Below are 14,503 nucleotides of genomic sequence, written 5' to 3' on the forward strand. Positions count from 1 at the left end.
GGTAAACAGCATTGTAAGTCTGTTGCCTATTTGCAACTGAAGAAAGAAAATGTAAAAAGGGAGGACGCTACGTGTATAATAAATGTGAATTAAAGTGTTTTAATCTCGCTACACTATCCAAAACGAAAAAAAAAAAAGAAGTTTTGCCTTAAGCTATATTTTCAGTAGACTGAGCGGGGTGAAAATGTCAGACAAACCTTTGCGGAGAGAAGAACAAACTTCTTTGGTGGGACCATGTGCTGGCGGATTATAACAGGAGAGTCAGTAACAGGGATGATGTCCTTGTTTAATGGAGTCATTATCTTTTCCACCTGGCCTTCATCAATGGAAGAAAGAGCCCAGGAATGGCCATCAACATGAACAGTCACCTGCATTAAAAAAAAAACCCCCAAAAAAACAGTGGTCATGTGACAATCAAAATGACTAGCAGAACAATGGTTTTGCACGTACATGGCAATAATATTCTGGAGAGAAGGTACTGGATCTGGCCAATACAGAGCAAGGATGTCCACCAGAATGCCCTCTACCTAAATCACACAAAGCAGACAAGGAAGAGGTTTCAGGGGAAGAAAGGCACTTTTTCCTCCAGAGGATGCTTGTACTTGGAAAAAAAAAACTTTTTTAGTTTGTTGTTGAACCTGGAAACAAGAAGTTCTACATCCCCCACCTGCAACACAGCTCCTGGAAAGATTCTAGGTGTAGGGAATCCTTAAAACAGTTATACTACAGGAACTAGGGCATTGGCACCTTGATCTAGAAAATCTGATAGGGTTTGATGGAGTTCTGCAGAGACATAGGAAGTTTGGAGGTGAAAATGTAATAAGAGCAGATCTCAAGAAATGTCCCTTGAAGGCCATGTGGACCAGATGCTTCTCGATGCAAGTTCTCCTATGAGATCTCCATCCAGATGCAAGTTCTACAGTCCAGCTTTAAAGTCAAAGTGTCCTAAACATGTCTATTGACATGAGACCCATGCAGGAGACAGTAGCCTCCAATAAACAGTCACAAATTAAATTTAAAGAAACAGCAATTTGTTCATAAGCGTGGAGCAATCAGCATCAGTGGAAGATCCTATTTAAGAGACATGGACCAGTCAGTCATATTCTGGTCAAGTAAAGTCACAGCCAAGAGGGGGTGAAGAGCAGAACCAGTCAGCGAAATCAGTATTCTAAAAAATGGTTCCGCTTTAGTAATAAAATTGAAAGTGCTCACCTGTATCTCCATCAATGGCTTCTGAAATGGGAAGGAGTCATGGTTGATGCACCAGAGAATATCATGATCCTCATTTTCAGATGCGGTCATTAGCAAAACACCTGGCGGAGACAGAATGTCAATGTAATTTTGTGTACACACGCGTATTTTGTTACATTTTTATAAACAAATGCAAACTACTTAGAAAAAAAAAAAACTGTTCTATTTCATTTATAGATGGGGTATGTCCACGGTATGTATAGATAGTGAACACTTCAACAGATCACCCTGGCCCAATGTTTGTTCCTGCCAACTCTGCTCTAATGCCCCTCACTGCATGATCCATGGAGTAAAGTGAAAAAAGGAGGGAAGGAGAAATAATAATGTAGGTATGCAGAGTGAGAAATGAGAGAACCCTCCGGTATCTAAACAGTGTGGGGTGGAATTACAATTTAATCAGATCTAACACTATGGAAAATACATACAACTGGTATTGTGTAGAGCTTTATACTTTTTAAACTAAGACCAGCAGAAGGACATAAAATCAAATTGTTGATGACATCAAATTTTGACATCATACATCAACTAACTCAAGCAAAATATTTTTCAGATAAGACTTCAATTTACTGGACAGATGGACATCTTGGACTGTACTAAAAAAACAAAAAACAAAAACCCCATGCCCCTGGTGAAGAGCTCACCATTGTTATACAGAGCTTTGTGGATTTTTGAAGGTTTTTCTACATTGGAGGAGGCGGAGAATCCTGGAGGTAGGCGGATATGCACCAATGCCAACGTGCTTGGACGTGTTGCTAGTTGTTTGAATGGACCAGTAGTAAAGTACAGACGAACACCTTGGAACAGAAGAAAGAGCTGTCAGATTTATACATTTAACTACTTGTGTTGTAGCATCAAAAAAATAAAGAAGAATACACATGAGATGGGAACATACACACATAACTGTACTATATGCAATGTCCTCTGCCCCCTTAACCTCTCCCTGACCCCACCCCTCATTGCAGTGTTCTCTGCCCCCCATTCACATCACCCCACTGTCCCCCTTCACATCACACCCCCTCAAAAGGAGTATCGACACCTTACCACCTCCCCCTCACTGTGGTGTCCTTTGTCCCCCCTCCAACAACCCCCACATACACACAGCGCTGTGCAGGAAGCACTTCCTACCTGCCAGTGTGTGTACAGCAGAGCATGGATTGTGCTGGGTGGAAGGCGGGAGCAAGAGCTGCCGGAGTTCACATTTCATAAGCTAGTGATTGGTTGCTAAGCGGTCCCACCTCCACCCTCCATTCAACACTGTGCTGCCTCCCGCTCTCCGCTCTGCAGTGAACGAGAACGGCGGAGGCTGAGGGGAGGCAGAGGTCACAGTCACGCCATTCTCAAGATCCACCAGACAGCTCCCAGCGGTCGACTCAAAACGATGGCTTGCCGACCCCCGGATTAGGGTTATTTTCTGACTAAATACCTTTGAAGAGACGCTCACCTTGCCCATTCAGAGCAGGTGATAGTATCACTACACAGGGGACCCCATATACTCATTTTGCCTGTGCTCCCTCACAATTCCTTGCTCAATGGGCACTGAATTTATCAGTGTCGGCAACAAGGGGGAGTAGCAACATCTCTCCCTCGGCTTGTGACAGAGCACAGGTCTAGTGATTGGCTGAGGAATGGCAAAGAGGAGCGGGCCACATACCCAGAAACACCAATTAGTTTCGCAGGCTGCAGGTGAAGGAGAGCTGAGGGGATAATATAAGGGGTTCAGGGCCATGCAAAGACGCCATCCCTTTAGGCTACATGGGCAAAGAGAAAAATCTCCCTAACATGACAAATTAATCAGAAATAATAAAATCCTATTAAAATAAACAGGGCTGAATAAATTCATGAAGCCAGGCTGATTTAATCCGTTACAATTTTTGTTAGAAACATGACAATTCACAGCACTGACAACAGTTGAGAAGCATTTGAGATCCACTGCAATGGACCCAAAGCCGTGGGTTGAAAAAAAAAAAAAACCTATAGTTCCAGGATCTGACATACATGATGTAGTCAGCATGAGAAATCATCATGAACTAGGGATCTTCACCAGCACACCTTGGTACGGTGATAATCTTGTCCATTACTCACATAAAGTAACAGGCATCAGGCCAATGTTTTGGGATACCTTTTTTAAAGCGATCGTGCTAGGTCCGGAAACATCAGCCTGTGACTTAATGAGAATAATGGACAAGATTATCACTATACCAGGGTGTGCTGGTGAAAATTTTACAATGATTATATGTTGGCGCCATCCACAAACGGTCAGAGAGCCTGTAAGGAGTGTGACAGATAGAATACAACAAGCCATATGGAGGAATCCGAAAGATCCCTCTGCTCATCCCCACTAAGCACTTAAATTATGAAGATGCAATGGAGGGGGTCGGCAGAAACATGGCACAGCTTTCAACGAGTCTCGTAAAAAGGAACTCCAGACAGATAAAACAAATAAATGCAGCGCTGTAATTAATACACAAATAAACATAATTTGTTTTAAATGCAAGCAGTGCAAGTACCTAAATTTTAAGACCCGGTTCACACTCATGCGAGTGCCGGGTTCGCATGTAATGTCGGAGCGCACTGCTCCGACATTACATGCGATCAGCTGTGCGGTGCGAGTTTAGCCATACAGTTTGTATGGCTAAATTCGCATCGCACCCGGTGCAAACACGCACAGGAGGCATTTTTGCAGCCGCATCAGGATCGGATCGCACAGCGGTTCACACTTGTGCGATCCCATCCTGTGCGAACTGCACGATCGCACTGCGATATGCGATCAAACTGGGGGTGTCGTTAAGATTACATTGACACCCCCAGCGTATCGCATATGGCAGTGTGAACTGCCGGGGGTGCGTGTGCGATGCGGGAAAAGGCTGCGAATTCGCAGCCTTCCCGCATCGCAATAGTGTGACCCGAGCCTGAGCGATATTAAAGCTTTTTTAAAAAAAATAAATAAATGTTATACTTACCTGCTCTGTGCGAAACCACTGCCTGGATCCTCCTCTTCTCGGGTCCCACGCCTGTGCTCCTGCCCCCGCAGCAAGCAGCGTGCTGTGGGGGCACCCAAGCGGGTATACTCCCGATCTGTGGCTTGGTGTGTCCATTCACACATGGCACCGCACAACTGGCTCACCCCCTCCATCTTCCTATTCGCTCACTGGCTGTGGTTGACAGCAGTGGGGAGCCAATGGCTACCGCTGATGCAAAAAGCCAATCAGCAGTGCAAGTCCTGAAGGAGGAAAGGCTCTTGTGGACATAGCTGGATCAAGAGGAGGCTAAGGTAAGTATTAGGGGTGGCCGCTGTACACAGGTTTTTTACCGTCATGCAAAGAATATATGAAGGAAAAAAAAAACCTTGTGCTTTTTACAACCACTTTAGCCTGGAATCAGCCTCTTGTATTTCTATATACAGCAGAGTTTTAACTGGAAAAGGGAGAAGCCGCAAAAGGGAGCCAGTTCGTTGTGCTGCAGTGCTAATGTGCCAACATGCTATTAGGAGTAATAGCAAAATGCTGTCATGCTTCTTATGCCACTATGTAATAACAGACTAGGAGAAGGACAATACCTGTAAATGTTACTGAACTGCAGCAGAGAAAATTAATGTCTCTCACCCTGACAGAATGGGCCATAGGGTGTTTAAAAGCGGTGTAGATCTCAGGACTGAATGGACAGGAATACAAACCTTTTCCAGAGCATGCATTCTGTCTGTATATTTAGTGGTTCGATTGGGGTTCAGTCTCGAAGGGGCAAGCACAAATACAACAAATATACTTGTAAATTTTGTGTTATCCACTTCCCGCCTGGCCTATAAACAGATTGACGAGCGGGCAGGGGAATCAGTTACCCTGACATCATATGACTTCCAGAAGGATAAGCAGCATGCCCCCCCTCCCCCGAGGACACACAGTGCGGCGATCGATAGTTGGGTGTGTCGTTCTGACACACCGCATCCCCGATCTCTGTAAAGAACCTATGACGTTGGCTCTTTACTATGTGTCCAATCACAGCTGGTCACATTGTAACCAGGAAGTGCAGATTATCGGCTTTACCTCTATTCAAGCTGACAAGGAGTGGGTAGAGGAGAGCTCTCCAGACAGGCAGGTCTGCGCCGATAATCAGCACATTGATTATCAGTGCAGACCAATCAAGAATGCCCAAGAGTGCCCACCTAAAGTGCCAACCTATGCTCACCAGGGATGCCAATCAGTGACCATCACTGATGCCTGTCAGTGCCTCCTCATCAGTGCCCATCAGTACCACCAGTCATTGCCTATCAGTGCCGCCTTTCAAAGCCACCTATCAGTGCCCATTGGCGCCACCTATCAGTGCCTGTCAGTGAAGGAGAATACTTACAATATTTAACAGAAAGGAAGAAAAAACAAAAAAAACTGTTTGACTTCAAAATTTTTGGTCTTTATTTCTTTAGCAAAAAATAAAAAATCCAGTGGTGATCAAATACCACCAAAAGAAAGCTCCATTTGTGAGGGAAAAAAATGATAAAAGTTTAATACGAGTACAGTGTTGCATGGTTGCGCAATTGTCACAGTGCCGCAGCGCTGACAATTGGCCTGGGCAGGAAGGGGGTAAAAGGGGCCTGTACTGAAGTGGTTAAAAAGCCAAAAGTTTTATATATTTCAGTGTACAATTTGAGCCAATAACACACAACTCAGTAAAAGCAGACTTACAGCATGGGCCAGAACATCAAGTGAAAAAAGAAAACCTAAAAAAAGAAAGCTAAGGTAGCCACCACATCTAAGATTTGGTAAGCTGCAATATAACATTGGTTTGAGTTTAATACTACTTTAAAAAAAGGTAAGCACAAGATGGACTATTATAATTCCCAACAACCCTTTCAACTGTTAACAAAGACTGCTGCCTATCTGTCTGCAAATGTATCCTTAGATTCTTCTTGGTTGAACATAATAATAATATTTATGCAGCAGCTACAGTAAAGCCTCTTTCACCGGATCGGACCGATCAGGTCAGCCGGTCTGTTTTTCAGGCAGACCTAAATCGGGCCACCCATTCTCCTCTATGGAGAGGCAGAGGTCAGCGGAGAGGTGTCTGCTGACACCTATCTGTCATCCGGTACAACAGACGGATGGGGATACATTCGCCATCCGTCCAGCGGGTCGGATCAGATGAAAAAGGGACATGTTGTCCTTTTCCTCCGATCTCCCCATAGAGCAGAGTGGGACTCTGACAAGTCTGTCTCTGCACAGTGAGCAGTGACGGACCTGTCATCCACCTGGTCAGCCAGGATCAACGTAGCAATCCAAGCTGAGCTACCCGAATCCGCCGAGCGGATCCGCCCCGTGAGAAAGGGGCCAAATACACAATACAGAAATCAAGACACAGTGTAAACTGTTAATTATGTTTTGGGACATCCAAGGTTGGATTCTAATCTGCATTCTGTACTTTAGGCTGATACTTCTTTGGTTATAAGACCCGGTCCACACTAGCGCGACTAGCCTGACAAGTCGCGCTCCCTCGCGGTCCATTGACTGCTACAGTACCCGTTCTAATAGGAGCGACACAAGTCGCTCCGACTTAGAAAAAGGGTCCTGTACTACTTCGGGGCGACCTCGGAGCGACTTGCATAGACTTCCATTATGTGAAGTCCGTGCAAGTCGCTCCGAAGTCGTGGTGCATGGGAATGCACAAGTCACCCCCGAAGTAGTACAGAGTCGCGTCGCCCCAGTGTAAACCGACACTTAAAGGAAAAAAAAAATATTGCTGAGGTTTTGGAGATTCTCAGTAGTAAAATAAAACTTGCATCTATCAATGAAAACTGAATATTTCCCTTGCCTTTGTGTAGTCTTATTTTCTAAATAATTTAGCAGCTGTGAAGATAAAACCATGTATTTAATGCAATGGTTAAGGGAACTCACCTGCATGTGTGACTGCGAGCAAGTGACAATTTACAGATTCCGATTTCTCAATCACAGCAATCTGAACAATGGGCTTAAATACTGTGCGGTCTATAGTCCTACATGGAAGCAGGAATAAAAAAATTACAAAGAAAAATGTTTTTTTATTTCTTACTTTCTTTACACACACACACACAAAATAAAAAAAAAAAAAAAATAAAAAAAAAAAAAAAAAAAAAAAAAAAAAGGAGAACTTAAAAAAAGCAAAAAAAAAAAAAAAAAAACCACACCACACAAATGTGTGCCTTTATATGAAAACAATGATTGCGCCACACACGAGGTAGAGATGTGAGAGCAATAATTCTAGGGCCATCATTCCTAGTTAACCCTTAGTCGATAACCTTTACATTTTGGGTACTGAATTCGTCAACGTTTCACAGGCACATGCAATTTTAAGGCTTGACATGTTTAGCATCTTCACATCACAACCTCATCTTTTATATTTTAACCCAAAAAATTGGGCACCACATTAGGTTTATGTGCGCACAAAATGAACTAGTGTCGTTTTTAACCACTTCTGGACCAGTAGATTTTTTCCTCTCAATGACTAGGCCATATTTTGCGAAATGGCACTGCGTTAATTTAACGGACAATTGCGTTGTCGTGCAACTCTGTACCCAAATAACATTTTTGTTTTTTTTTCCCACAAATAGAGCTTTCTTTTGGTGGTATTTGATCACCTCTGTGATATTTATTTTTTGCGCTATAAACAAAAAAAAGAGCGACAATTCTGAAATAAAATAAAAAAAATTTAATTTTTTTGCTTTCTGATATATAAAACATTCCCCAAAAAAAAAAAAAAAAAAAAAAAATGTAAAAATCAAAATTTAACATTTTAAGCCAATTTGTTTCCTGCTACAAATTTTTGGTAAAAATCGCAATAAGCGTATTTTGATTGGTTTGCGCAAAAGTTATCGCGTCCACTAACTACGGGAAAGATTTGTCATTTTTTTTTTTTTACTAGTAATGGCAGCGATCTACGATTTTTTGCGGGACTGTGACATTGACATTAACGTTATACTTGCCGCCGTTACATTAAAACAGCTCCTCTGCACTATGAGTGATCTCCGCTCCTCTCCCTGTCACTTCCCTGATCTGGGGTAATAAATATAAAAGCGGATCACGGAGCCCACATTTACATCTCATACACCCGCCGCCGCTTTCATATTTATTAGCCCACATCAGGAAAGTTACAAGGATAGGAGCGGAGATGTCTCATAGTGCAGCCGCGCTGTTTTATGTAACCGCCGCAAGTTTAACATTACTTTCACTACCGTAATTATTTCATACCTTCTGAGCATGCGTACTTGTAATCTTCTCTGCCCTTCCATGAGGTATCCGGCTCTCTGAGCATGCGCACTCCTTCGCTGCTCAGCTGTTTCTCACAGGAAGTGACGAGGGTATGGTTTCTTCACGGGGTATGGTTTTTTAACGTTACACCAGTGCTTAACCAACGTAGCCCTACGTCGGTTCGCGCAGGAGGGCCAGCCTGCCACAGTATATATGCGGTGGGCGGTCCAGAACCAGTTAATGAAAGTTTGTTTGATAAACAAGTGCACTAATAAGATGTGACATAAAATTGCAACTACTGCAATTTTATTCAAAGGTTAGGGTCTTTCATTTCAGAAAATATACACTATATTACCAAAAGTATTGGGATGCTTACCTTTACACGCACAATAAAATTAAAGTGATTGTAAAGTCTCTTTTTTAGTTAAAAATAAACATGTCATTCTGACCTGCTCCGTGTAATGGTTTTGCACAGAGCAGCCCAGATCCTCTTCTTTTCCAGGTTCCTCTTTGGCTCTCCTGGTCCCTCCCTCCGCTTGAGTGCCCCCACAGCAAGCTGAGCCGTAGCTCCCTGTGTCCAGAAGGCTTTTTATCCTAATGCATAGAATGCATTAAGATAAAAAAACAACTTCTGACTTTACAACCACTTTAATGGCATCCCAGTCTTAGCCCGTAGGCTTCAATATTGAGTTGGCCCACCCTTTGCAGCTATAACCACTTCAACTCTTCTGGGAAGGCTGTCCACAAGGTATAGGAGTGCGTCTATGGGAATGTTTGACCATTCTTCCAGATGCCTATTTCGGAGGTCAGGCACTGATGTTGGATGAGAAGGCTAGCTTGCACAATCTCTGCTTTAATTCATCCCAAAGGTGTTCTAACCAATTGAGGTCAGTACTCTTATCTGGCACAATTGAAATATTTTACACTCAGATCTGAAGTGTACTCATACCTGGCGATGTTACCCGCTGCAGAGACTATTGCATTCTGTGACAGGGATGCCACCCTACTCATTGCATTACCATCTTGGCCCAAGTCATACGCCTGAAATACAAAACACCACGGTCACAATTTGAATAGGACAGAAAGCCTAACAGTGCAAAGCTCTACATTTTAAAACACCAATATCACTTCTGATAACTAATAACAAAAAAGAACTTTATATTATACAATTTTTATATGCTGCCATCAAACATCAATAGAATCATATGAAACACAGATTGCAGTGAGCTAGTCATCTAGAATGAACTAATATGCAATTCAGTGCAAAATATACACTATCTCACAAAAGTGAGTACTCCCCTCACATTTATGTAAATATTTTTTTATAACTTTTTATGTGACAATACTGAAGAAATGACACTTTGCTATAATGTAAAGTAGTGAGTTTACAGTTTGTATAACAGTGTAAATTTACTGCCCCCTCAAAATAACTCAACACACAGCCATTAATGTCTAAACCGCTGGCAACAAAAGTGAGGACACCCCTAAGTGAAAAGATCCAAATTGGGCACAAAGTGTCAATATTTTGTGTGGCCACCATTATTTTCCAGCACTGCCTTAACCATCTTGGGCATGGAGTTCACCAGAGCTTCACAGGGTGTCACTGGAGTCCTCTTTCACTCCTCCATTACGACATCACCGAGGTGGTGGATGTTAGAGACCTTGTGCTCCTCCACTTTCCGTTTGAGGATGCTCTACAGATGCTCAATAGGGTTTAGGTCTAGAGACATGCTTGGCCAGTCCATCACCTTTACCCTCAGCTTCTTTAGCAATGCAGTGGTCGTCATGGTGAAATACTGCCCTGCGGCCCATTCTCGGAAGGGAGGGGATCATGCTCTGCTTCAGTATGTCACAGTACATGTTGGCATTCATGGTTCCCTCGAACTGTAGCTCCTCAGTGACAGCAGCACTCATGCAGCCCCTGACCATGACACTCTCACCTCCATGCTTGGCTGTGGGCAAGACACACTTGTCTTTGTACTCCTCAACTGGTTGCCGCCACACACGCTTGACACCATCTGAACCAAATAAGTTTATCTTGGTCTCATCAGACCACAGGACATGGTTCCAGTAATCCATGTCCTTAGTCTGATTGTCTTCAGCAAACTGTTTACGGGCTTTCTTGTGCATCATCTTTATAAAAAGCTTCCTTCAGGAACGACAGCCATGCAAACCAATTTGATACAATGTGCGGCGTATGGTCTGAGCACTGACTGGCTGTCCCCCCACCCCTTCAACCTCTGCAGCAATGCTGGCAGCACTCGTACATCTATTTCCCAAAGACAACCTCTGGATATGACGCTGAGCACGTGCACTTAACAGCTTTGGGGGACCATGGCAAGGCCTGTTCTGAATGGAACCTGTCCTGTTAAACTGCTGTATGGTCTTGGCCATCGTGCTGCAGCTCAGTTTCAGGGTCTTGGCAATTTTCTTATAGCCTAGGCCATCTTTATGTAGAGCAACAATTCTTTTATTCAGATCCTACGTTCAGAGTTCTTTGCCATGAGGTGCCATGTTGAGCTTCCAGTGACCAGCATGAGAGAGAGAGAGAGAGAGCGATAACACCAAATTTACCACACCTGCTCCCCATTTACACCTGAGACCTTGTAACACTAACGAGTCACATGACACTGGGGAGGGAAAATGGCTAATTGGGCCCAATTTGGACATTTTCACTTAGGGGTGTACTCACTTTTGTTGCCAGCGGTTTAGACTTTTATGGCAGTGTGTTGAGTTATTTTAGGGGGACAGCAAATTTACACTGTTATACAAGCTGCACACTCACTACTTTACATTGTAGCAAAGTTTTATTTCTTCAGTGTCATCACATGAAAAGATATAATGAAATATTTACAAAAAGGGGTGTACTCACTTTTGTGAGATACTGTATTTCATAATTCTTGGATAGTGTGGGGATGAGTAAATAGTAATTATGAAAGCTAAACTCCATTTAGCCTGTGACTAGGTTACACTGGTGGGTGATTGAAATGACAATAGATAGCACCTTGTTACTGACCAGAAATAGGGTCAATACCAACACTCCGAGGACTCACAGGTTCCCAATATCACTATATTGCATTTATAAAAAAAAAAAAAAAAAAAAAAATATATATTATATATATATATATATATATATATATATATATATATATATATATATATATATATATATATATATATGGGAAGCCTTGAAGTGCTGGTGACTTTCTACATGAAACTAGTTTTCTTTTGTATTGTTGTCTGTATCCACGTTTGGGAGGCCAGAAAAAACAAAAACTAAAATTCCCATTAGGACATATGGATTTACTAAAAGGACTGGAGAAGGTTCACATAATAAATTGAGTGAAGCACATTATTGTGTGAACAATCTCAGATCCTTTATTAAATCAACCTCATTGCCTCAACTTATGTTCTTTTAATAGCTGGTACTGGGACAGAAGGAAATGTAAAATTTCCTGATGGGAGGAATAAGTAAAACTGGACAGAGGCTCTACTCCCTAAACGGAGAACTAAAGGATCAGCTAAAAATAAAAAAATAGGTGTTTAAAATTGAACATTCATGTATACTTGTGAATCTGTTAATTTTTGCATTATTCATATTTCTTGTCCATATGACAACTTGCCTTTTTCCATCAGCGAGGAGGATGAAGTTAATTATGTAATCCTTCCCTCGCAGGGAATTCTCTGTAGGAATATTATATATATTTTTTGTATTTATTCTCTATCAGGGACTTAGCCAGTAATCCTCCCTCTCCTCTGCTTTTAAGCCATTTTTTTTTTTTTTTTAATGCAGCTGTCAGAAATCAGAAGGGGTAAAAGGACAGGACTGGAAGAAGTCACACTGATGGTCTTGGTCCATAATGCAAACGTAGAAGCATAAATGACATGCTATGGAGTTGTAGAAAGCATAAGACCTCTGGGCTAGTAAACTTGCAGAGCAGAAGCAAATAGGGCATAGAAAATCTCAGGTCTTGAACTGTGCCAGTTTTGCAGGCATGCACCATTTTAAAAGGATTAAAGTTTTTTTTAGACTAACTTGAAAACAACTAACAAAGCTACAGTCAGTAATATTCCATACTAATAGCACACTATAGTGCAACATTCTGTAGCTGCTGACTTTGAATATAAGGACACTTACCTGTCCAAAAATCTAGCAACATACTTACCCATTCTTTCCTTACCAATTCTTCAATCGGCTTTGGGGTGGAGGTGCCGGAATCCCAAGTAAGCGTAACAGGTAGTGAAGCCTTGCGGCTTCACAGCCGGTTTCCTACTGTGCATGCGCGAGCCGCACTGCACCTTGTAAATGGTCCCATAGTCTTCTGAGGCCTGGAATGTGTCCAAGAAGACTTCGGTGGAAGGTTTATAAACTTCCGGCCCAAATCCAAATGGAGCATCTGACTGGAAGTTGGAGCAGGTACTTTCCCATATCATGTACCTACTCCCCCCCCAATAAAAAAGCCAAATGTGGCAGTGGAGGGGAGCAGGAAGCAAACAAGCAGAACTTCCGCTTTAAGGGCCCTTTCACACACGGAGTCCGTCAGACAGACTGTTTTTCTCAGCGGGGGATCGATCTGCTGATCCCCGCTGAGCAGGAGGATGACAGCTGTGTCTCCATGCTGTGTGCGGAGACACAGTTGTCAGGTCCCAATGCATCTCTATGGGGCATCGGATGTCAGCGGAGACATGACCGCTGACATCCGATCCGTCAAATCTGGACGGATGAAAACCCCCATTTTCCATTTGTCCAGATTTGACGGATCGGATGTCAGCGGACATGTCTCCACTGACATCCGATGCCCCATAGAGATGCATGGGGTGACAGTTCAGATCCGCCAAAAAAAACTGTGTAAAAGGGCCCCAACGGTTTTTGGGTACAATTTGGATAGATTTAAAAGGACATAATTTACCTGTAATACTCCTTTCTCAGAGCGAGTGTATAAGATGTTCCTTGAATTGTCTACAGCAATCTGAACTATTGGATCTAAAGAGACAGGATAAGTATTAATGCTATGAAACAAATGAAAAACGCTCAGTTTACAACATTTAGGAAGAAAATGAATTCAAAGAAAGGACACTGCAGCCATTTCAAAACAGCTGGTAGCATAAATGTATTCATAAAGTGAATTATCTGAGGTTAAAGCGTTTGTTACCCAAAAACTTGACATTCCTGATATGTGCCTCCTGTACCATGTACTTGTGTGAGAACGTATCCTGTTCTACTTGGAGTTCCTGCCAGTCCCTTTGCTTTCCTATTAAAAACTAACCACGTTAAGTAGGAGAACACAAAGTGGTGAGTTCTCTAGCTATGCTGAGAACTCAATGTGTTCTCCAATGGTCAGACTTGTCCTCACAGGCCCCTGCTTGCATAGCCATTCACTGGGAAGCTCAGTGAGCTGCTGCTTCTCATCCCCCCAGCTCTTATGCAGCTGAGAACAGAGGGAATGTGATCACTTATAAAAAATAAAAAGATATTTAGAATGTATTTTTATATTTATACAAAAATGGTTTGCCTCTCATTTCTATTTTAAACTGAATGGGTTATTTTACATAGTTAGTGAGGCTGAAAAAAGACAATTTGGCTCAACCCAACAATACAATCCCATATACACAATCCTATACCCACAGGGATCCTTTATAATCAATTTAAGGTACAGGAATGCCTTTTGTTTCACTTGACCCTCCCTTCTAGATTGTAAGCTCTAAGGAGCAGGGCCCTCTAGTTCCTCCTGTTTTGAACTGTACTGTAACTTTATTGTCTTCCCTCAAATTGTAAAGCGCTGCGCAAACTGTTGGCGCTATATAAATCTTGTATAATAATAATAATAATAATAATAATAATAATAATAATATGTAAATATTCCATTAAACAGCAAATCTTGCCAACAACTAAAATCAATCAGAGAATTGCAAATGCTACCGTAGCTAGCAAACATTTCAGTACAACACACAAAAGATCCAAGCTGCTCACAGGTGAGTCGGTTCCAACAGCCCGGTCTCCTCACTGCAGGGTGTTCGCCCAGTCGCAGTTGAAGCAATAA

The 14,503-nt window shown here is 42.4% G+C and overlaps 1 protein-coding gene across 1 annotated transcript in view; it reads right to left on the minus strand.

The window, feature by feature from the left end:
• The window catches only part of NUP155 (nucleoporin 155), a 75,327-nt gene that overhangs the window by 48,021 nt on the left and 12,803 nt on the right, over positions 1-14,503 (minus strand). Inside the window, exons 8-13 of the mRNA XM_082248148.1 lie at positions 13,373-13,446; positions 9,412-9,503; positions 7,134-7,231; positions 1,893-2,045; positions 1,213-1,313; positions 198-368 (exon numbers count right to left, since the gene is read on the minus strand). Of these exons, the coding sequence (XP_082104274.1) occupies positions 198-368; positions 1,213-1,313; positions 1,893-2,045; positions 7,134-7,231; positions 9,412-9,503; positions 13,373-13,446 (689 nt within the window). The remainder of the gene's footprint in view (positions 1-197; positions 369-1,212; positions 1,314-1,892; positions 2,046-7,133; positions 7,232-9,411; positions 9,504-13,372; positions 13,447-14,503) is intronic.

This window comes from Pelophylax lessonae (genome assembly GCF_965119305.1).
Source record: "Pelophylax lessonae genome assembly, chromosome: 1".
Lineage (NCBI taxonomy): Eukaryota > Metazoa > Chordata > Amphibia > Anura > Ranidae > Pelophylax > Pelophylax lessonae.